Source organism: Nerophis ophidion, linkage group LG13 (assembly GCF_033978795.1).
Source record: "Nerophis ophidion isolate RoL-2023_Sa linkage group LG13, RoL_Noph_v1.0, whole genome shotgun sequence".
Lineage (NCBI taxonomy): Eukaryota > Metazoa > Chordata > Actinopteri > Syngnathiformes > Syngnathidae > Nerophis > Nerophis ophidion.
This window is the reverse complement of record NC_084623.1, coordinates 51,457,883-51,481,887: the sequence shown is the minus strand read 5'-3', so window position 1 is coordinate 51,481,887 and position 24,005 is coordinate 51,457,883. Positions and strand designations below refer to the sequence as shown.

General features: G+C 39.1%; 1 protein-coding gene across 1 annotated transcript in view; it reads right to left on the bottom strand.

Annotated features, from left to right (window-relative positions):
* elna (elastin a) overlaps positions 1 to 24,005 on the bottom strand; it is a 62,640-nt gene that overhangs the window by 14,125 nt on the left and 24,510 nt on the right. The window contains exons 19-32 of the mRNA XM_061918132.1: positions 22,681 to 22,803; positions 22,486 to 22,596; positions 22,280 to 22,402; positions 22,067 to 22,198; positions 21,867 to 21,989; positions 19,563 to 19,766; positions 14,761 to 14,796; positions 14,503 to 14,553; positions 8,187 to 8,213; positions 2,354 to 2,395; positions 2,204 to 2,272; positions 2,072 to 2,119; positions 1,904 to 1,939; positions 490 to 549 (exon numbers count right to left, since the gene is read on the bottom strand). Coding sequence (XP_061774116.1) covers positions 490 to 549; positions 1,904 to 1,939; positions 2,072 to 2,119; positions 2,204 to 2,272; positions 2,354 to 2,395; positions 8,187 to 8,213; positions 14,503 to 14,553; positions 14,761 to 14,796; positions 19,563 to 19,766; positions 21,867 to 21,989; positions 22,067 to 22,198; positions 22,280 to 22,402; positions 22,486 to 22,596; positions 22,681 to 22,803 — 1,185 coding nt within the window. The remainder of the gene's footprint in view (positions 1 to 489; positions 550 to 1,903; positions 1,940 to 2,071; positions 2,120 to 2,203; positions 2,273 to 2,353; positions 2,396 to 8,186; positions 8,214 to 14,502; positions 14,554 to 14,760; positions 14,797 to 19,562; positions 19,767 to 21,866; positions 21,990 to 22,066; positions 22,199 to 22,279; positions 22,403 to 22,485; positions 22,597 to 22,680; positions 22,804 to 24,005) is intronic.

Here is a 24,005-nt window from a genome sequence, read left to right as displayed (position 1 = left end):
GCGACTACTCGGCCGCAGAAGAAGTGACAACAAGCAGCGATCGTTTATTTTTTCCTCTCGCTTGCACTTTTTACATAGAGGATTACATATCTAAAATAAAACAGTTTTCTAAACTGGACTTTCAATCGAAGCAGGAGGTAATAAAGGAAAGTCTCCATCGAGACGGAGGGACTTTTAAAACTGAAGAAAGATAAGGAAGACTTCTATAAACAAGTTATTGATGCTTTTGATCAGAAGGAGCTGTGCATGGACTTCATTTCTAAGTAAAGGTAAGACCATAATAACGTTTGTTTTATTAAATGTGCTTTTAATGATGGTATCCTTACATCACACTCAAATTTATAAGCGCAGGCCTAAATTTACCGCATGCCTTTGGTAAACGCCGGAGTGAGAAGAGGTTTTAAATTAATTAGCGCCCCGGCGGCAATTCAAGGAAAAAGGGTAGTTGTCTAACATTCCACACTACAAAATAATACTGTCCTAAAGTACCTGGTTTTGGTACTTTAGCTCCTCCCCCAGCACCACCTGCGGAGGGATACGGCAAACCACCTGTCAGGAAAAAAACAAAAACAAAGCACAATAACGATTCCGTTTAGAGCAGGGGTCACCAACCTTTTTGAAACCAAGAGCTACTTCTTGGGTACTGATTAATGCGAAGGGCTACCAGTTTGATACACACTTAAATAAATTGCCAGAATAGCCAATTTGCACAATTTACCTTTAATAAATAAATCTATATATATTAAAAAAACTGGGTATTTCTGTCTGTCATTCCGTCGTACATTTTTTTTTTCCTTTTACGGAAGGTTTTTTTGTAGAGAATAAATGATGAAAAAAACACTTAATTGAACAGTTTAAAAGGGGAGAAAACACAAAAAAAATGAAAATTAAATTTTGAAACATAGTTTATCTTCAATTTCGACTCTTTAAAGTTCAAAATTCAACCGAAAAAAAATGAAGAAAAAAACTAGCTAATTCGAATGTTTTTGAAAAAAAAAAAAAAAATTAATTTTTCCTGATTAAGATTCATTTTAGAATTTTGATGACATGTTTTAAATAGGTCGAAATCCAGTCTGCACTTTGTTAGAATATATAACAAATTGGACCAAGCTATATTTCTAACAAAGACAAATCATAATTTTTTCTTGATTTTCCAGAACAAAAAATTTAAAAGAAATTCAAAAATCTTTGAAATAAGAGTTAAATTTGATTCTACAGATTTTCTAGATTTGCCAGAATATTTTTTATTTTATTTTAATCATAATAGTTTTGAAGAAATATTTCACAAATATTCTTCGTCGAAAAAACAGAAGCTAAAAGGAAGAATTAAATTAAAATGTATTTATTATTCTTTACAATAAAATAAAAAAATACTTGAACATTGATGTAAATGGTCAGGAAAGAAAACGTTTAAAAAATCCTAAAATCATTTTTAAGGTTGTATTTTTTCTGTAAAATTGTCTTTCTGAAAGTTATAGGAAGCAAAGTAAAAAAATAAATACATTTATTTAAACAAATCAAGACCAAGTCTTTAAAATATTTTCTTGGATTCTCAAATTGTATTTGAGTTTTGTCTCTCTTAGAATTAAAAATGTCGAGCCAAGCGAGACCAGCTTGCTAGTAAATAAATACAATTTTAAAAATAGAGGCAGCTCACTGGTAAGTGCTGCTATTTGAGCTATTTTTAGAACAGGCCAAGCGGGCGACTCATCTGGTCCTTACGGGCAACCTGGTGCCCGCGGGCACCACGTTGGTGACCCCTGGTTTAGGGTATAAAAACATGTAAAATGATGTAAAAACAGAACAATAAAGGAAGGTATCAGCATGTCGGCCAATTCCCTGCACAGGAAATGCCAAAGTGATGGCTTCTTCCTGAGAGACATTCACTTCCTGTCGTACGTACCCTGTCCATACCCTCCTTGATATGGACCGTATCCCGCTGAATCGTAACCACAGAAGGAAAAAAAAAAAGTAGCGTTATTGTCCGGCACTTCACAGGTTACACATTTTTGTCTTCAGAAGAAGGGCAAAAAAAGCAATACTCCAGTAAATAAGTCAATAAATGTCCAACCTTGATATCCTGCTCCTGACAGGGGGATTCCCACTCCTCCTCCCACAGCTGTCAAACACCACAGAACAACAACAAATGAATACAAACTTGTATTTGTTTTTATTTGATTTTTCCAGCATGCGTCGTACACACCGGGAGGTTTCAAAGGCTTGGCGCCGGGGAGCACGGCTGCTCCGGTTCCGGCTCCGGCTCCGTAAGGAACTAACGAGGAACATGGAACATTTGCGTGTTGGTCAAAGTATGCGTTTTGAAAAGAGGAAATACAACAAAAGGGAAACCTGCCTCCATACGGGTAAGCACCTGCACCAACATCTGCTGCGCCACCTGTGGAGCAGAAGACCACCCGTGTCAACTACTTCCTTTTCATTGCACATAAGAGTGGACTAAAATATGTATCACAATATTTACATTTGGCTGCTGGCGTATGCGGTGACATATAACACTTAACATCTGGTTACTTTCACGTTTCTACACTTCTAATAATCACTTATTGTCCTGTTTGATACTGTGCACGACTTTTGGACGATACTACAAATGTGGGCATCAATGCGATACCAAATACCGTATTTCCTTGAATTGCCGCCGGGGCGCTAATTCATTTAAAACCTCTTCTCACTCCTGCGCTTACCAAAGGCATGCGGTAAAAGTAAGCGTGCGATTATTATTAATTATTTTAAAACCTCTTCTCATTCCAGCACTTACCAAAGGCATGCGGTAAAAGTAAGCATGCGATAATTATTAATTATTTTAAAACCTCTTCTCACTCCAGCACTTACCAAAGGCATGCGGTAAAAATAAGCATGGGATAATTATTAATTATTTTGAAACCTCTTCTCATTCCAGCACTTACCAAAGGCATGCGGTAAAAGTAAGCATGCGATAATTATTAATGATTTTAAAACCTCTTCTCACTCCAGCACTTACCAAAGGCATGCGGTAAAAGTAAGCATGCGATTATTATTAATTATTTTAAAACCTCTTCTCACTGCAGCACTTACCAAAGGCATGTGGTAAAAGTAAGCATGCGATTATTATTAATTATTTTAAAACATCTTCTCACTCCAGCACTTACCAAAGGCATGCGGTAAAAGTAAGCATGCGATAATTATTAATGATTTTAAAACCTCTTCTCACTCCAACACTTACCAAAAGGCATGCGGTAAAAGTAAGCATGCGATTATTATTAATTATTTTAAAACATCTTCTCACTCCAGCACTTACCAAAGGCATGCGGTAAAAGTAAGCATGCGATAATTATTAATTATTTTAAAACCTCTTCTCACTCCTGCGCTTACCAAAGGCATGCGGTAAAAGTAAGCATGCAATAATTATTAATTATTTTAAAACCTCTTCTCACTCCTGTGCTTACCAAAGGCATGCGGTAAAAGTAAGCATGCGATAATTATTAATGATTTTAAAACCTCTTCTCACTCCAGCACTTACCAAAGGCATGTGGTAAAAGTAAGCATGCGATTATTATTAATTATTTTAAAACCTCTTCTTACTCCAGCACTTACCACATGCATGCGGTAAAAGAAAGAATGCGATTATTATTAATTATTTTAAAACATCTTCTCACTCCAGCACTTACCAAAAGGCATGCGGTAAAAGTAAGCATGCGATTATTATTAATGATTTTAAAACCTCTTCTCACTCCTGTGCTTACCAAAGGCATGCGGTAAAAGTAAACATGCGATAATTATTAATTATTTTGAAACCTCTTCTCATTCCAGCACTTACCAAATGCATGCGGTAAAAGTAAGCACGCGATTATTATTAATTATTTTAAAACCTCTTCTCACTCCAGCACTTACCAAATGCATGCGGTAAAAGTAAGCATGCGATTATTATTGATTATTTTAAAACCTCTTCTCATTCCAGCACTTACCAAAGGTATGCAGTAAAAAAAAATAAAAAAATAAAAAGATATATATATATATATATATATATATATATATATATATATATGCCGCGGGGGCGCTTATTAATTTAAAACCTCTTCTCACTCCTGCGCTTACCTAAGGCATGCGGTAAAAGTAAGCATGCGATAATTATTAATGATTTTAAAACCGCTTCTCACTCCAGCGCTTACCAAAGGTATGCAGTAAAAATTTGAGTGTGATGTAACTTTTATGTAGGTGTATGTGATTGATTGAAACTTTTATTAGTAGATTGCACAGTACAGTACATATTCCGTACAATTGACCACTAAATGGTAACACCCGAATAAGCTTTTAAACTTGTTTTAGTCGGGGTCCACGTTAATCAATTCATGGTAAATGTAGATATGTGTATGAATGTGTACTATATATATGTATATATATATATATATATATATATATATATATATATATATATATATATATATATATATATATATATATATATATATATATATGCCGCAGGGGCACTTATTAATTTAAACCTCTTCTCACTCCTGCGCTTACCTAAGGCATGCGGTAAAAGTAAGCATGCGCTAATTAATTAATTATTTTAAAACCTCTTCTCACTCCGGCACTTACCAAAGGTATGCAGTAAAAATTTGAGTGTGATGTAAGCTTGGACCTTAAATCCTACTGAATAGCTCTTAATCTTCTTCCCTTTATGCGATTTCAAATCACCGGTATTGAAATCAGCCTCCTCCATTTTGAAAATGATGACAGGGTAAGTGTCACGAGTTTGACCAGGCGGTAATAATAAGCACGCAGTAATTATTTTGGGAAGCGGATTTGACCGGGCAGTAATTCAAGGCGGGCGCATACTATATACCCTGCGGCAATTCAAGGAAATACGGTAGTTCCAGGCGCAGTATTGATCACAGCAACGCTGATACCGCAACTGTTCAGCATGTTTTCATCGATGTAATTTTTTTTGACAAATATAACCAGACGAAAACACAGAATGGGGGTGTCACAATGTAACTTAAATATTGAAATTATTATTATTTTTATTTATGTACAATATTTGAAGCCGATACCTTGGTTCATTTAAGCTACAACCGCCACTGATATCAGTGTTGCTTTACGTAGAGAATTACCAGTTTCCTGTGTTGTAAAAGTGATAACTGCGATGAGCATCCATGAATTATGCGCTAAAACATATTTTTTTTAAAGGCCTACTGAAATGAGATGTTCTTATTTAAACGGGGATATCAGGTCTATTCTATGTGTCATACTTGATCATTTCGCGATATTGCCATAATTTTGCTGAAAGGATTTAGTAGAGAACATCAATGATAAAGTTCGCAACTTTTGGTCACTAATAAAAAAGCCTTGCCTGTACCGGAAGTAGCAGACGATGTGCGCGTGACGTCACGGGTTGTAGGGCTCCTCACATCCGATTATTGTTTATAATCATAGCCACCAGCAGCAAGTGCAATTCGGACTGAGAAAGCGACAAGTTCCCCATTAATTTCAGCGAGGATGAAAGATTCGTGGATGAGGAAAGTTAGAGTGAAGCACACACAAAAAAAAAATAGAAAAGGCGACGGCAGTGTGAGCGATTTAGATGTTATTAGACTTTTTTACTAGGATAATTCTGGAAAATCTGTTATCTGCTTATTGTGTTAATAGTGTTTTAGTGAGATTATAAAGTCATACTGAGCAAGACACTTCACCCTTGCTCCTGATGGGTGCTGGTTAGCGCCTTGCATGGCAGCTCCCTCCATCAGTGTGTAAGTGTGTGTGTGAATGGGTAAATGTGGAAGTAGTGTCAAAGCGCTTTGAGTAGCTTGAAGGTAGAAAAGCGCTATACAAGTACAACCCATTTACCATTTATTATTTATACCTGAAAGTCAGAGGGCTGCGGTGAACGCCAGTGTCTCTGAGAGAAGCCGAGGAGCCAAGATCACAGATGCCTTTTTGAGCTGCAGTAGCAGGTCGCATAATCCACTCAAGTCTCCGCTAAGAGCCGACTTAATATCACAATTTTCCCATCCAAAAACTTGTTGGTTGACGTAGAAAAACATGTTCGCTTGACCGATCTGTGTTAAAGCTTCACAACAAACAAAGAAACACCGGCTGTGTCTCGGTTGCTAAAGGCAGCTGCTTTCCACCAACAGCATTCTTCTTTGACGTCTCCATTATTAATTGAACAAATTGCAAAAGATTCTGTAATTATGCGATGAAAAGTCCGCTACAACCCGAGATGAGTTTCAACAAGAAACTCCGCGGGAAAAATTGAAAATTGTAATTTAGTAAACTAAAAAGGCCGTATTGGCATGTGTTGCAATGTTAATATTTCATCATTGATATATAAACTATCAGACTGCGTGGTCGGTAGTAGTGGGTTTCAGTAGGCCTTTAATTGATATTGATCTTCATGACCTTTAAGTGATGCACCAACAGCTGCAGAAAGCAAGAAAGTCAAAGACATCCAACAGTTACTTTCTTGGTTTATGTTGCCATCTTGTGGCTGCAAAGATGAATTACATCTCTTAAAGGTGCAAGCACATGACAAAAAAAAAAAAATTCTGTACTGTATTCTTAAAGGCCTACAGAAACCCACTACTACCCACCACGCAGTCTGATAGTTTATATATCAATGATGAAATATTAACAGCCGGTTTAGTTTACTAAATTACAATTTTAAATTTCCTGCAGTTTCCTGTTGAAAACGTCGCGGAATGATGACGCGTTTATGACGTTATTAGTTGGAGGGGCTAAAAGTCGTCTCTTTTCATCGCACAATTACACAGTATTTTGGACTTCTGTGTTTCTGAATCTTTTGCAATTTGTTCAATTAATAATAGAGAAGTCAAAGTAGAAAGATGGAGGTGGGAAGCTTTTAGCCTTTAGCCACACAAACACACAGTGTTTCCTTGTTTAAAATTCCCGGAGGTGAAGCTTTACTATGGATCAGAGCGGTCAAGCGAACATGGATCCCGACTGCATGTCAACCGGCAGTTTTCGGTGAGAAAATTGTGGAAATAAGTCGCCTCTTAGTGGAGATCAGCTGCCGTGACTTCTCTCAGAGACTCTGGCGTCAAAACACCCGTGGCCACACCCCTCCGACTTTAAGGTACTCTTTAACTCTCTAAAACACTAGCAACACAATAGAAAGATAAGGGATTTCCCAGAATTATCCTAGTAAATGTGTCTAAAAACATCTGAATCGCTCTCACTGTCCTCGCCTTTTTTTTCTTGAAACTTTTTTTTTTCTTAGGCCTTCACTCTAAATTTCCTCATCCACAAATCTTTCATCCTGTTTCATCTAATCACGGTCAGCCAGCAGCAAGAGCGATTCGGACCGAGAAAGAGACGATTTCCCCATTAATTTGAGCGAGGATGAAAGATTCGTGGATGAGGAAAGTTAGAGTGAAACACAAGAAAAAAAAAAAGAAAAAAAAGGCGACGGCAGTGGGAGCAATTCAGATGTAATTAGACACATTTACTAGGATCCATCCATCCATTTTCTACCGCTTATTCCCTTTCGGGGTCGCGGGGGGCGCTGGCGCCTATCTCAGCTACAATCGGGCGGAAGGCGGGGTACACCCTGGACAAGTCGCCACCTCATCGCAGGGCCAACAGAGATAGACAGACAACATTCACACTCACATTCAAACACTAGGGCCAATTTAGTGTTGCCAATCAACCTATCCCCAGGTGCATGTCTTTACTAGGATAATTCTGGAAAATCCCTTATCTGCTTATTGTGTTAATACTGTTTTAGTGAAATTACAAAGTCATACCCAGAAGTTGGGGGGCTGCGGTGACCGCCAGTGTCTCTGAGGGAAAATAGAGGAGCCAATATCACAGCTGCCTTTTTGACAGCTGCTGCAGGAGGTCGCATAATACGAAGTCTCCGGTAAGAGCCAACTTAATATCACAATTTTCCTCAACTTTTCATGTGTTGCAATGTTAAAATTTCATCATTGATATATAAACTATCAGACTGCGTGGTCGGTAGTAATGGGTTTCAGTAGGCCTTTAAAAAAGTTATTTTGTGATATTTTGACAATAAAATAGTGTTTGTGTCAATTTATTTGGATTTTTTAAAATTATTTACTTATACTATACTGTGATGAATCAAAATGCAAAAGCTTTTTTAATGCGACAAAATTAGATGTTTACCATTTTCATGCAACAGGTGACAATAAGAGTGGGTTCACACTTACCAGGCGGGCCTTGACCTTTAGTACCAGCTAAAAACAGACACACAGTTAGACTCAAACAGTCCTAAACATGCCCGCAATAGAAAATGATGCATTACATTACACATTTAGTTGCACGGTTAGTAACAACATTCAAGGTTGTGGGAAAAAAACAAGCCATTAAGTTCAGTTATGCGTTGTAGGGCTGTCCCGAGCCGATAATGGTATCGGAAATTGGTCCGATATCAGCAAAAAATATGAAACATTGCAGATATAAGCGCTCTGATACAAGCAGTCCTGCAGAATTTTTACTTGAACAGTCAGTAAACATCTATATGTCCTCCCATAAGCATACAAGGTTGGCTATATAGGTTACTAGGAGATAGCAGCTACACAGCAGCTAAGCACACTAGCTAGACTTATGTAATTAGTGTCCTTAAATTAGGGCTCCTCAATTATTTTCTGTTACGTCCCCCTTTAGGGAGAAGGAAACATTTTGTACTATGATAGTATAATTTGTCTATAAAATTGTACATTTGTTTACATGCTTTTTTAATTTATCTTTGCTATTTAGGCTTATTGGACCCTAATTAGAATAAAAACAAAAAATCAGCTTCTTATATAATGTACATAAGTACACAAACGTGTACGTCATGTGGAGTGACATCCATCCTTTTTTTCCATCCATTTTCTACCGCTTATTCCCTTTTGGGGTTGCGGGGGGCGCTGGCGCCTATCTCAGCTACAATCGGGCGGAAGGCAGGGTACACCCTGGACAAGTCGCCACCTCATCGCAGGGCCAACACAGATAGACAGACAACATTCACACTCACATTCACACACTAGGGCCAATTTAGTGTTGCCAATCAACCTATCCCCAGGTGCATGTCTTTGGACGTGGGAGGAAGCCGGAGTACCCGGAGGGAACCCACGCATTCACGGGGAGAACATGCAAACTCCACACAGAAAGATCCCGAGCCTGGATTTGAACCCAGGACTGCAGGACCTTCGTATTGTGAGGCAGACGCACTAACCCCTCTGCCACCGTGAAGCCCCAGAGTGGAGTGACATGCTAATTTTTATTTTTACACTTTTTTTTCCCCCAAATTCCATTGTATGTTATACTCTTCTGACACCACCAAATGGCAGTATAAGTGTCCACATAAGTGGCCGTAAGACCCCAATTCAGTAGTGTACACAATTTTGGATATAAGAACTAAAAGGTGCTGTCCACGCATGTGGACTAAAGCACTAAAGCAGTGGTTCTCAACCTTTTTTCAGTGATGTACCCCCTGTGAACATTTTTTTTTTAATTCAAGTACCCCCTAATCAGAGCAAAGCATTTTTGGTTGAAAAAAAGAGATAAAGAAGTAAAATACAGCACTATGTCATCAGTTTCTGATTTATTAAATCGTATAACAGTGCGAAATATTAATCATTGGTAGTGGTCTTTCTTGAACTATTTGGAAAAAAAAAACATATAAAAATAACTAAAAACTTGTTGAAGAATAAACAAGTGATTCAATTATAAATAAATATTTCTACTAGGGGTGGGCAAATTAATGCGTTAATTACGAGTTAATTCATCAATCTATTAACACCGACAATTATTTTAACGCGCATTTGCGTATGTTGTTTACATGCTTTTATTTTCTTAACGCCTTTTCTTAACAAGATGGCGACGCCCGGACGGGCTTCGGCGTGGAGGGGCTCTCGGTAAAGATGGAACATTTGGCAAAAATACCGGACAATTCTGCAAATTTCATGGCTGGCTTACAGCGTGGTCACTCCGGGATCACTTACGACCGCCAGACAATTCTGAATGTGGATAGATCGGGCCGTTTTGGACTGAATGAAGCGTGCTTGCTAGACCGGCTAGCTAGCATGGGAATACTTTGCCAGCTACATCCAGCGGCCTGTGAAGCAGCGGAGTATATGTGTTGTCTGTCTATTTATCAATAATGCAGACGAGGAGTGTTGGCTGAGTTCTTAACTTTTACTTTCAGAGCGTGCATATCACAACATACAAGATGCCGTCATGGCGACACAACCGCGCATGCTCGTCACTCCTGTTGCATGTTGGGTAGGGTAGTTCTTTATTTCCCTGGCTCATAACATCACAATATAGTACCATGTGTATGATGCATTCAGTTTATCAAAGCACCAAGCAAACAATCGGAAAATTCCCATCATATCAATTCCTAGATATGGTCATAATTATTTTAAGTGCACTACGCAGAATAAACACAACATTATTAATATTGCTACTACGGATAATTTGATCAAAAATTCCCCAAAACAGCCCACTACCTGTAATATAGTTTTTTTTAAACATAAGATCCCTGATAAAAAAAATGTTTCTGCTGTTACTTCAGAAATTGCCTGTTCAGATGTTATGATTGTGGCTCAGAGATTTGTATGTAGATTATATTTATTTTCCATAACAAACAGGATAACTTAAATACCCTGGCAGTAACAATAAGCTTAAATGTTTGTATTTACATTTTTTGAGTTGATTTTCATCAAATATGCTATTTAACTGCTACTGTTTACCAAGGACTGATTTAAATTGTGTTTGCACAACAAATGTTTTGGCGCTTTTGTTCATGTGGGAGAATATTCCAATAAAGGTGCACTACACACTACTTTTGAATTCATTATTGGGCTTTGCGTATACAATGCAGTTAATCGCGATTAATCGGAGGAATAGTGCGATTATCTTTGATTAAAATTTTTAATCGTTGCCCAGCCCTAATTTCTACACATAGAAGTAATCATCGACTTAAAGTGCCCTCTTTGGGGATTGTAATAGAGATCCATCTGGATTCATCAACTTGCATTTATTTTCACATACATTCAAATTATGTTGAAGTATTATTGTTATTCATATTTTGCTGAAGTATTATTCAATACATATATTTATAAAGGATTTTTGAATTGTCGCTATTTTTAGAATATTTTTGAAAAATCTCACTTACCCCTTGGCATACCTTCAAGTACCCCCAGGAGTACGTGTACCCCCATTTGAGAACCACTGCTTTAGAGCAAGGGTGTCAAACATAGGGCCCGTGGGCCGGATCAGGCCCGCCAACAGGTTTTATCCGGCCCGCCTGATGAGTTTGCAAAGTAGGTAGTTTTGGATCATTTATCTCTCTCTCTCTCTCTCACACACACACACACACACGGGATGTTGTATAAGTGTGTCTTATGTCCACTTTCATAGGGCGCTGCGACTGTGTCTCATGACATGGAGGAAAGAAGAGAAGGTTTTGTTGAACACGTTATCTGATCAGAATGAAGAATTAACAGAATGTGACCAAGAGATGGACGAGGAACCATTCAGGTTAGACACACAAGAAATAAGCATGGATTTCTGCAGATTTTTTTGTTCTTTTTATCAAAACATTTTTTTTTGTGGGGAAACCCAACAATTTGGGATTTTTCTCTCTGAAAATAGGCAGTCTAAGCCGCTAATAATTAAAATAGTAAAACATGTATGCATTACATACAGTTGGTAGAGCGGTCGTGCCAGCAACTTGAGGGTTGCAGGTTCGATTCCCGCTTCCACCATCCTAGTCACTGCCGTTGGGTCCTTGGGCAAGACACTTTACCCACCTGCTCCCAATGCCACCCACACTGGTTTAAATGTAACTTAGATATTGGGTTTCACTATGTAAAAGCGCTTTGAGTCACTTGAGAAAAGCGCTATATAAATATAATTCACTTCACTATTAAAATGAGTTGCATTATTTTTTTAATGAAGGAAACTGCTATTCTGAATGTGTCCACCGGATGTCACAATAGCAATTCTGTTAGGACCAGCAATAGGTACAAAGTAAAGCGTGGAAACTTAAAACCTGCCGTTTTTTGTCTTCGGCTTCAAACACATCGTTATTTGGCACCATTACTCCCCAATAAGGTCTTTGTGTGGGTTTTAAGAATAAACTGTAGTATCTTGTGTACTCGGATAATCAACTTTTACCTTGAAAACCATTTTTTGTCTTGAAAATCAACTTTTACCCTTGCAAGATGCCTCGTTGTCGTCCTTTTTCCATAATAATAACATTAATAATAATAATAGATGGATGGATAAAACTATTTTCTATACACACAAAACGCTTCGGAATATCAGAGACCAAACATGGACCAAACCGGTGAAATAAGGTGTTTTTACCAACGGGTTCGAGGATTACCGCCATGACAGGCGCCAAATAAGGTATGAAAATATCGTGAGAAAACTTAACCCTTTTGAATAGTTTTACCTCCGATTCTCACGGTTTGTTGAGTTAACTCTGGATTGATACGTGGACATGACAAAGGAGGTGTTTGATACCTCGAAGTGTTTACATGTTGTGTTTTTTGTTCAATCCCAGAAAGACTGCGACTTAAAGTCTAATCCTGGCTTTGTAGATAAACTGAGACCACGTCTAAACTCATTGTGTTTTTGAAACTGCACCAATTTCCTCGGAACTTCCAACAAACTTGAAGTGTTTATTTGGATTATTTGTGATGAAGTGAAGTGAATTATATTTATAGAGCGCTTTTCTCTAGTGACTCAAAGCGCTTTACATAGTGACACCCAATATCTAAGTTACATTTAAACCAGTGTGGGTGGCACTGGGAGCAGGTGGGTAAAGTGTCTTGCCCAAGGACACAACGGCAGTGACTAGGATGGCGGAAGCGGGAATCGAACCTGCAACCCTCAAGTTGCTGGCACGGCTGCTCTACCAACGAAGCTATGATTTGTACGTTTTCACAATGTGCTTGTTCTATTTTGGGCCAAAGTAAAACAAAGTAAACAACCTGGAGTTGTCTTTATTTTTAAGTTATCATGCCATGATTTTTTACCATTCCGGCCCACTTGGGAATGGATTTTTCTCCATGCCGCCCCTGAGTTAAAACGAGTTTGACACCCCTGCTTTAGAGGTTTTAAAGAAATTTAAAAAAAAAAAATATATATATATATATATATCAATTTACAAATAACAATAAATATTAATCTTGTTTTTTAGAAAAGACTTAAAGTGCATCAAAAATCAGTGCCCTGAAAAAAAAAAAAAAAAAAAGTAATCCCATCAACATTTTTTGACTGACTTGAACTATTTGATACCGAAAAAGACAATTGATACCTCTAAGTGTTTACATGTTGTGTTTTTTGTTCAATCCCAGAAAGACTGCGACTTAAAGTCTAATCCTGGCTTTGTGGATAAACTGAGACCACGTCTAAACTCATTGTGTTTTTGAAACTGCACCAATTTCCTCGGAACTTCCAACAAACTTGAAGTGTTTATTTGGATTATTTGTGATGAAGTGAAGTGAATTATATTTATATAGCGCTTTTCTCTAGTGACTCAAAGCGCTTTACATAGTGAAACCCAATATCTAAGTTACATTTAAACCAGTGTGGGTGGCACTGGGAGCAGGTGGGTAAAGTGTCTTGCCCAAGGACACAACGGCAGTGACTAGGATGGCGGAAGCGGGAATCGAACCTGCAACCCTCAAGTTGCTGGCACGGCTGCTCTACCAACGAAGCTATGATTTGTACGTTTTCACAATGTGCTTGTTCTATTTTGGGCCAAAGTAAAACAAAGTAAACAACCTGGAGTTGTCTTTATTTTGAAGTTATCATGCCATGATTTTTTACCATTCCGGCCCACTTGGGAATGGATTTTCCTCCATGCCGCTCCTGAGCTAAAACGAGTTTGACACCCCTGCTTTAGAGGTTTTAAAGAAATTAAAAAAATATATATATATATATATACATCAATTTACAAATAACAATAAATATTAATCTTGTTTTTTAGAAAAGACTTAAAGTGCATCAAAAATCAGTGCCCTGAAAAAAAAAAAAAAAAAAGTAATCCCATCAACATTTTTTGACCGACTTGAACTATTTGATACCGAAAAAGACAATTAAATAATCCTTTTTTTTTTTTTTCTCTTTTGTCATGAAAAAGGGAAGTTTTTGTCATGAAAAAGGGAGGTTTTTGTGGTTGGTGCACTAATTGTAAGTGTATATTTTGTTTTTTATGTTGATTTAATAAAAAATAAAAAATAAAAAAATATATATATATGTATATTTTTTTTTAAATAAAAATGTATTAACAATTCTTTTGCGGCCCGGTACCAATCGGTTGGGGACCACTGCTTTAACCTACAAAACTAAAATAAATAAAAGTGCACATCAGATCCTTGGCCCACCGATTTTTTTGTCAACCCAAAAACATGCGGATTGAACCTGCGTTCTTTTCGCACAATGCAAAACCAAATGCAAATGCTTTAAAAAAGAAAAACAAGAAAAAAAAAAAAAAAGAGACTGCATGCAAACAGGTGGTCTTACTGGGCTGTGGGAGCTCTGGTGCATTGACATTTGTGGCAATAGCTGTGGGCCCTGCCAAAACAAACGGAGCACAGTTCGGTTGGACGAGATAGAGAAGCAGAAAGCTGGCACTTGCAAAAGAAAAAAAAAACGGCGAGGAAAAGAAAAAAGAAAAATATGAGCTGCAGCCAGTGTGGAATATATGTTCAGGTGTGTAAAACTGTTATTGAAGTCTGGTTTAATATGTCAACTTCTGTGTAAAAAAAAGTTGAACAGTACCTGGACCACTGGTTCCAGAAGGATCAAATCCCTTTGCTGTGAAAACAATAGCAACATTAGTGATAATGAACAAAAATAGAAAGTAAGGTCCAATCCCAATGTTCACCCTCACTCACAACCTCTAGACCAGGGGTGTCAAACTCAAACACAGAGTGGGCCAACATTTAAAACTGAACAAAGCCGCGGGCCGAGTTTGAACAGATTAACCTTTTAATAGGGACCCAAACAAGTTTTTCATTGAATATTGAACAAGCAAGGCTTATATAACTTTATAGTGACATACAAAATTGAGTTTAAAATTATAATAATAATAATTGAAAAATATCAATGGCATATCAAATCAAATTTAAATAAAAATTGAATGCCTCTTTTGTATTTGCAGCCTTCTGAGGTAAATATTAACATTCACTTTTTCCAGAGGCTAATACATTTGAAAATAAAATAATGAATAAATCAACCATTCAGGCCTTTTTACTGCTCAGTTAATGTCGGGGCTCAGGTGGGTGGGGGTTAGGGGGGCGGGGTTTGTTGTAGTGGGTGTATATTGTAGCGGTCCGGAAGAGTTAGTGCTGCAAGGGATCCTGGGTATTTGTTCTGTTGTGTTTATGTTGTGTTACGGCGCAGATGTTCTCCCAAAATGTGTTGGTCATTCTTGTTTGGTGTGGGTTCACAGTGTGGCGCACATTTGTAACAGTGTTAAAGTTGTTTATATGGCCACCCTCAGTGTGACCTGTATGGCTGTTGACCAAGTATGCCTTGCATTTACTGACATGTGTGTAGAAGCCACATACATTACGTGACTGTTTGTGAGGAGGAAAAACAGACTTGACGACAGGTTGTAGGGGACGCTAAAGGCAGTGCCTTTGAGGCACACCCCTAATATTGTTGTCCGGGTGGAATTCGGGAGAATGGTTGCAATGGGAGATTTTCGGGAGGGGCACTGAAATTCGAGAGTCTCCCGGGAAATCGTTGAATGCGGTGTTACTGCGGCACCGCTGTATAACACCGGCGGGCCAGCTCTAATGTTAATTTGATATTGCCTCAAGGGCCAAATGAAATTAAATGGCGGGCCAGATTTGGCCCGCGGGCCAGAGTTTGACACCCATGCTCTAGACCCTCAAAAACGAAGCAACAAGAGGTAGAGCTTTGGAATCTTCCCTAGGAATTGGGACGCCGCTTGCTACGTCATATTTTATGTTCGGGCACGAAAGCAATAACGTAGTTACGTTTCCACATACGTCCCACCTATTGTCCCCGTACCAATATTTTGGTACCAGCACCAAAACGTATATTCATACAAAATAAGGGGGACCAGAAAAAATGTCATTAATTTTAACAGAAAATGGTATGATACAGTAAACATACTTTTCTTATTGCACTCAAAGAACACTTAAAAATGTTCCATATTACACATAGCTTGCCATAATCTAGAGCAGGGGTCACCAACACGGTGCCCGTGGGCACCAGGTAGCCCGTAAGGACCAGATGAGTCGCCCGCTGGCCTGTTCTAAAAATAGCTCAAATAGCAGCCTCTATTTTTTTTAAATTGTATTTTTTTACTAGCAAGCTGGTCTCGCTTTGCGCGACATTTTTAATTCTAAGGGAGACAAAACTCAAATAGAATTAGAAAATCCAAGAAAATATTTTAAAGACTTGGTCTTGATTTGTTTAAATAAATTTCTTATTTTACTTTGCTTCTTATAACTTTCAGAAAGACAATTTTAGAGAAAAAATACAACCTTTAAAATGATTTTGGGATTTTTAAACACATATAAATTTTTACCTTTTCAATTATTTCCTCTTCTTTCCTGTCAATTTTAATCAATGTTCAAGTACATTTATTCTTTTATTGTAAAGAATAATAAATACATTCATCCATCCATCCATTTTCTACCGCTTATTCCCTTTGGGGTCGCGGGGGCGCTGGTGCCTATAATAAATACATTTTAATTTAATTCTTAATTTTAGCTGCTGTTTTTTCGACAAATAATATTTGTGAAATATTTCTTCAAACTTATTATGATTAAAATTCCCAACAATTATTCTGGCAAATCTAGAAAATCTGTAGAATCAAATTTAAATCTTATTTCAAAGTCTTTTGAATTTCTTTTAAATTTTTTGTTCTGGAAAAATCTAGAAGAAATATCGATTTGTCTTTGTTAGAAATATAGCTTGGTCCAATTTGTTATATATTCTAACAAAGTGCAGATTGGATTTTAACTTATTTAAAACATGTCAACAAAATTTTAAAATTAATCTTAATCAGGAAAATTTATTAAATGTTTCATAAATTATTTTTTTATTTTTTCAAAAAGATTCGAATTTGCTAGTTTTTTTCTTCAATATTTTTGTTTGAATTTTGAATTTTAAATAGTCGAAATTGATGATAAACTGTTTAAAAATTTTGTTTTAATTTTTTATTGTGTTTTCTCCTCTTTTAAACCGTTCAATTAAGTGTTTTTTTCATCATTTATTCCCTACAAAAAACCTTCCGTAAAAGGAAAAAAATTGTAAGACGGAATGACATTCATAAATACCCATTTTTTTATATATATATAGATTTATTTATTAAAGGTAAATTGAGCATGTTGGCCGTTTCTGGCAATTTTTTTAAGTGTGTATCAAACTGGTAGCCCTTTGCATTAATCAGTACCCAAGAAGTAGATCTTGGTTTCAAGAAGGTTGGTGACCCCTGATCTAGAGTTAGGTTACAAAAGAATAAAACGCTTTATGGACGTTTTATTAAATGCTTCATTATTTAAGACACATACAATAATTATTAAATACCGAAAAAAATATGTACCAGCTATCACACAATATTAAAGATTAAACACAAATGAAATAGTAGGAATTTGTTCGAAATTTAGTCGATTCACTTGCATTAGTTTACGCTACGTGGGCGGTTTAATAATAATAATTAGCAACAAGCCACTGTTAAAAGTTAAAGTTAAAGTACCAATGATTGTCACACACACACTAGTTGTGGCGAAATTATTCTCTGCATTTGACCCATCACCTCTGATCACCCCCTGGGGGGTGAGGGGAGCAGTGAGCAGCAGCGGAGGCCACGCCCGGGAATAATTTTTGGTTATTCAACCCCCAATTCCATCCCTTGATGCTGAGTGCCAAGCAGGGAGGTAATGGGTCCCATTTTCATAGTCTTTGGTATGACTCGGCCGGGGTTTGAACTCACAACCTACCGATCTCAGGGCGGACACTGAGTAGGCCAAGCAGCTGTATGCACATTTACATATTTATATGTGTTCAGGGGGAGCTGTTAACCGCATTATATGTCACTCTGATAAACTCCTTGTGTAGGTCTGAATGCTTGTTATTTAAATATGTATCTGAGTTTAAAGCAAAGGTGGTACCCCAGCAGACACAAGACATTAATACAATGTTGATTATACGTACATGTACTTTAAAACTGACTTTAAAACAACCTTGCAAAATAGTTGTATTTGTAAATTGAGACAACAATGGGGTCTAACATTGGATCCACATTGTTGGCTGAGAAATGACTCAATTTCAATGGTCGAATCAATGCATACTTGCCAGCCCTCCCGAAATTCAGCGCCTCTCTCGAAAACCTCCCGGAAGAAGTTTTCTCCCGGAAATCTCCCGGTATTCACGCCCCCTCCAGCACCGTGCGGACATGAGCGGGGACAGCCTGTTTTCACGTCCGCTTTCCTGTTATATAAACAGCTTGCCTGCCCAATCACGTTACGACATCTACGGATTTTTAATAAAAAACTGCACACACAAGGAGACGAAGCAGAAGAACGAGGAAATTACAATAGAGTGATTCTATGTTGTCTGTTGCCATCTACTGGTGAATGTTGGCTATAGCGTTATGGGGTTGCTTTTTGATTGGCTGACGATTTACGCGGTGTGGTGCACTTGACGGCAAGTGACTCTCGCCAGTATGGCATGCAAATGGCAGAACAAAGGTTACTCAAATAGTGAAAGGTAAGTGTTGTTTTTTTTTTTTAATAACCAGCAAGCACAGTACAGTTAGTAGAACAACTGTGTTTTTATTACTGTGTATTTGATAGGTGCTGTCTGAAAGTCAACTATTTCTTTCATGTATATATAGGGGCGGCATAGCTCAGTTGGTAGAGCGGCCGTGCCAGCAACTTTAGGGTTGCAGGTTCGATTCCCGCTTCCGCCATCCTAGTCACTGCCGTTGTGTCCTTGGGCAAGACATTTTACCCACCTGCTCCCAGTGCCACCCACACTGGTTTAAATGTAACTTAGATATTGGGTTTCACTATGTAAAGCGCTTTGAGTCACTAGAGAAAAGTGCTATATAAATATAATTCACAATGCTATATAAATATAATTCACAATATATAAAAAAATAAATATATATAGCTAGAATTAATTGAAAGTCAAGTATTTCGTACATATATATATATATGTATATATATATATATGAAATACTCGAGTTGGTGAATTATACTCGTCCCCTCTTAACCACGCCCCCGCCCAAACCACGCCTCCGACCACGCCTCCGACCACGCCTCCTCCCCACCCCCGACCACGCCCCAACCCAAAATCGGAGGTCTCAAGGTTGGCAAGTATGAATCAATGTCACATTTCAGCTAATTTTCATCATCCCGCGGGCCGGATAAAACCTGTTCCTTACGTTTGAAACCCCTGGGCTAGAGTCATACCCTGCAAAGAGTATACGGGACACCTCTAACCTTATGGGATAGCGCAAAATGTAGGGATAGGGCTAAAAAATAGTGCCAGGGGGTGTATTGGGACTGGCCCGAGGCGACTCTCTAGGGATGTCTTACGTGGCTTTCCAGCGACAGGAACACCAGTACCACCTGGCAGCACAGCGGCAGAACCATCCGGGAGTATGCCAGCAGCCGGATGTGGCGTGGCCCCCGGCAGATATTTGGCAGCTTTTGCAGCAGATGGGTACTGACCACCGGCGACTCCGCCTGGGGCGACACCGCCGGGGCCCACACCCCCGGGGCCGACTCCCCCTGCAGCTCCTGCTGAAACAAATAGTACAAACCCCGTTTCCATATGAGTTAGAAAATTGTGTTAGATGTAAATATAAACGGAATACAATGATTTGCAAATCCTTTTCAACCCATATTCAGTTGAATATGCTACAAAGACAACATATTTGATGTTCAAACTGCTAAAAATTTTTTTTTTTTTGCAAATATTCATTAACTTTCGACTTTGATGCCAGCAACACGTGACAAAGAAGTTGGGAAAGGTGGCAATAAATACTGATAAAGTTGAGGAATGCTCATCAAACACTTATTTGGAACATCCCACAGGTGTGCAGGCTAATTGGGAACAGGTGGGTGCCATGATTGGGTATAAAAACAGCTTCCCAAAAAATGCTCAGTCTTTTACAAGAAAGGACGGGGCGAGGTACACCCCTTTGTCCACAACTGCGTGAGCAAATAGTCAAACAGTTTAAGAACAACTTTTCTCAAAGTGCAATTGCAAGAAATTTAGGGATTTCAACATCTACGCTCCATAATATCATCAAAAGGTTCAGAGAATCTGGAGGAATAACTCCACGTAAGCGGCATGGCCGGAAACCAACATTGAATGACCGGGACCTTCGATCCCTCAGACGGCACTGTATCAAAAACCAACAACAATCTCTAAAGGATATCACCACATGGGCTCAGGAACACTTCAGAAAACCACTGTCGCTAAATACAGTTCGTCGCTACATCTGTAAGTGCAAGTTAAAGCTCTACTATGCAAAGCGAAAGCCATTTATCAAAAACATCCAGAAACGCCGCCGGCTTCTCTGGGCCCGAGATCATCTAAGATGGACTCATGCAAAGTGGAAAAGTGTTCTGTGGTCTGACGAGTCCACATTTCAAATTGTTTTCGGAAATATTCGACATCGTGTCATCCGGACCAAAGGGGAAGCGAACCATCCAGACTGTTATCGACGCAAAGTTCAAAAACCAGCATCTGTGATGGTATGGGGGTGCATTAGTGCCCAAGGCATGGGTAACTTAAACATTTGTGAAGGCACCATTAATGCTGAAAGGTACATACAGGTTTTGGAACAACATATGCTGCCATCTAAGCGCCGTCTTTTTCATGGACGCCCCTGCTTATTTCAGCAAGACAATGCCAAGCCACATTCAGCATGTGTTATAACATCGTGGCTTCGTAAAAAAAAGAGTGTGGGTACTTTCCTGGCCCGCCTGCAGTCCAGAGCTGTCTCACATGGAAAATGTGTGGCGCATTATTAAGCGTGAAATACGACAGCGGCGACGCCGGACTGTTGAAAGACTGAAGCTCTACATAAAACAAGAATGGGAGAGAATTCCACTTTCAAAGCTTCAACAATTAGTTTCCTCAGTTCCCAAACGTTTATTGAGTGTTGTTAAAAGAAAAGGTGATGTAACACAGTGGTGAACATGCCCTTTCCCAACTACTTTGGCGCGTGTTGCAGCCATGAAATTCTAAGTTAATTATTATTTGCAAATCATTGTATTCTGTTTATATTTACATCTAACACAATTTCCCAACTCATATGGAAACGAGGTTTGTATATTAGATACTGCAATTAAATGTAACGTTCATTGATGAGAACCAACAGTTATAAACGAAATAAAAGAACGGAAAGTATTGCCTAAACCCTACGTGTCAAAGTCAAGGCCCGCGGGTCAGATCCGGCCCGCAAATTAATTATCTTTGGGACCCGGGATAATATTTGATTAGTATTAGAACCGGCTGTGTTTTGCACGCCCCAATACTCCCATCAATGTTGACGCTAGGAATTTTCTAAATTGGGTCCCGGGGACCCCATCAAGTCATACAAATGGGGTCCCAGAGTAAATTTTTGGGGCCCCACTTTTTTGTCAGCGTTTTGAAAACAAATGATAAATGTATGCATTATTCTGTTATATCTCACATTCTATGTTGTGTTTTGGAAAAAGGTTGTCATAAACATTACTTAATTCATAAAAATAAAATACTAAACCAGCTCCTCCTCCCACTCCTGTTCCCCTAAATCCTCCTGTTCCTAACCCTGCTTCAGCTGTAAAATTAATAATTCATATTGGTGCCAACTGTACACATGTAAGTATACTATTTATTTCCTGTACCATATTTGGCAGCTTTTGCCGCAGCACCAGGGTATTGTCCACCTCCGACTCCTCCTGGTACCAAACCAGCTCCGGTTCCTGCTCCTCCCAGTCCTGCGCCTCCTAACCCTGCTCCTGCTGTGTCTGCAAAGATCAATAAAACATTGTTGTTGCCAGTTCTACACACATGAAAACATGTGTATACTATTTATGTCCTGTACCATATTTAGCAGCTTTTGCAGCAGCACCAGGGTATTGTCCGCCTCCGACTCCTCCCGGTACCAAACCAGCTCCTCCTACTCCTGGTCCAGTTCCTCCTTGTCCTCCTGTTCCAAATCCTGGACCAGCAGGCCCTGTAGCCAAATATTAAGATCAGTCAAAATATTATTCCACACAAGTGACAACAAATGTATTGTTAGTATTATTCACAGTACCATATTTAGCAGCTTTTGCAGCAGCACCAGGGTATTGTCCGCCTCCGACTCCTCCTGGTACTAAACCAGCTCCTGTTCCTGCTCCTCCCAGTCCTCCGCCTCCTAACCCTGCTCCTGCTCCCCCTGTACATCATAATTCAGGTAGAGGAAACATGACCATTTATAATGTAATATTAAAAATAATGCTTGTGCAGATTTCACTGTACCATATTTGGCCGCTTTGGCAGCAGCACCAGGATATTGTCCACCTCCCGGTAATAAACCGGCTCCTCCGCCTACTCCTGTTCCCCCAAGGCTTCCTGTTCCTAACCCTGCTCCTGTTCTCAAAGAAATCATGTTGTTGCCAACTGTACACACACACACACAATTCCCCATGTGTACATTTTATTTATGTACTGTACCATATTTAGCAGCTTTTGCCGCAGCACCAGGGTATTGTCCACCTCCAACTCCTCCTGGTCCCAAACCAGCTCCTGGTCCCAAACCAGCTCCTCCTCCTCCTCCTAACCCTGCTCCTGCTCCACCTGCAAACGTATTATTGATTTTATTCAAAAAACTACAATAACATACTGTACATATGGTCATGCTGGACATTCAGAAGGCCTTTGACAGCATTAACCACGCTATACTGTTGGATAAGCTCCGAGCAATCGGATTCGACGAAACCTCATCAAGCTGGATGCAATCTTACTTGGAGGGGAGGAAACAGGTGGTAGAGGTGAACGGCACCATGTCCCCTCCCCTCTCAGTAAGCTGTGGAGTCCCCCAAGGCAGTATACTAGGACCTTTACTGTTCCTAATATACGTGAATGACATGCCATCAGCATGCCACTGTGAATTGTTCCTGTTTAAGGATGACTCGGCCCTGCTGGTATCCGGCAAGGACAAGTCACAGGTGGAACAAATCCTCAGTGCTGAACTCCTCAATATTTGCACCTGGCTCGCTGACAACAAGCTATCCATACACTTAGGTAAAACGGAATCCATCCTATTTGGGTCCCATATCAAACTTAAGAAGGTCAGTGACTTCACTATAAAAGTGGGTGACATTGTTATCACCAGGAAAGGTGAGATCACCTACCTAGGTTCCATTCTAGAGGCTAATCTTTCCTGTGATAAAATGGCAACCAAGGTGATCAAAAAGGTCAACCAAAGAACGAGATTCCTCTACAGAATCTCCTCTCTGGTCAACAAAAGCACCTTGAAGATTCTAGCGGGAACTCTCATTCAACCCTTCTTCGATTACGCTTGCACCTCCTGGTACCCCAGCACCTCCAAAACCCTCAAATCTAGACTCCAAACATCCCAGAATAAGCTAATCCGGTTACTTTTAGACCTCCACCCCAGATCACACCTCAATCCAACCCACTTCTCCAAAGTGGGCCGGCTCAGGGTGGAGGACAGAGTCAAACAACTTGCACTGAGCCTAGTTTATAAAATCCGCTACACCTCCTTGATGCCGAAGTACATGTCAAACTACTTCCTTAACGTAAATGACCGCCATAACCACAACACCTGGGGGAGCTCCACAAACCACGTTAAACCCAGATTTCGATCCAACAAAGGTCTTAACTCATTCTCTTTCTATGCCACATCAATGTGGAATGCACTCCCAACAAGTGTAAAAGTAAGTGACATTGTTATCACCAGGAAGGATGAGATCACCTACCTAGGTTCCATTCTAGAGGCTAATCTTTCCTGTGATAAAATGGCAACCAAGGTGATC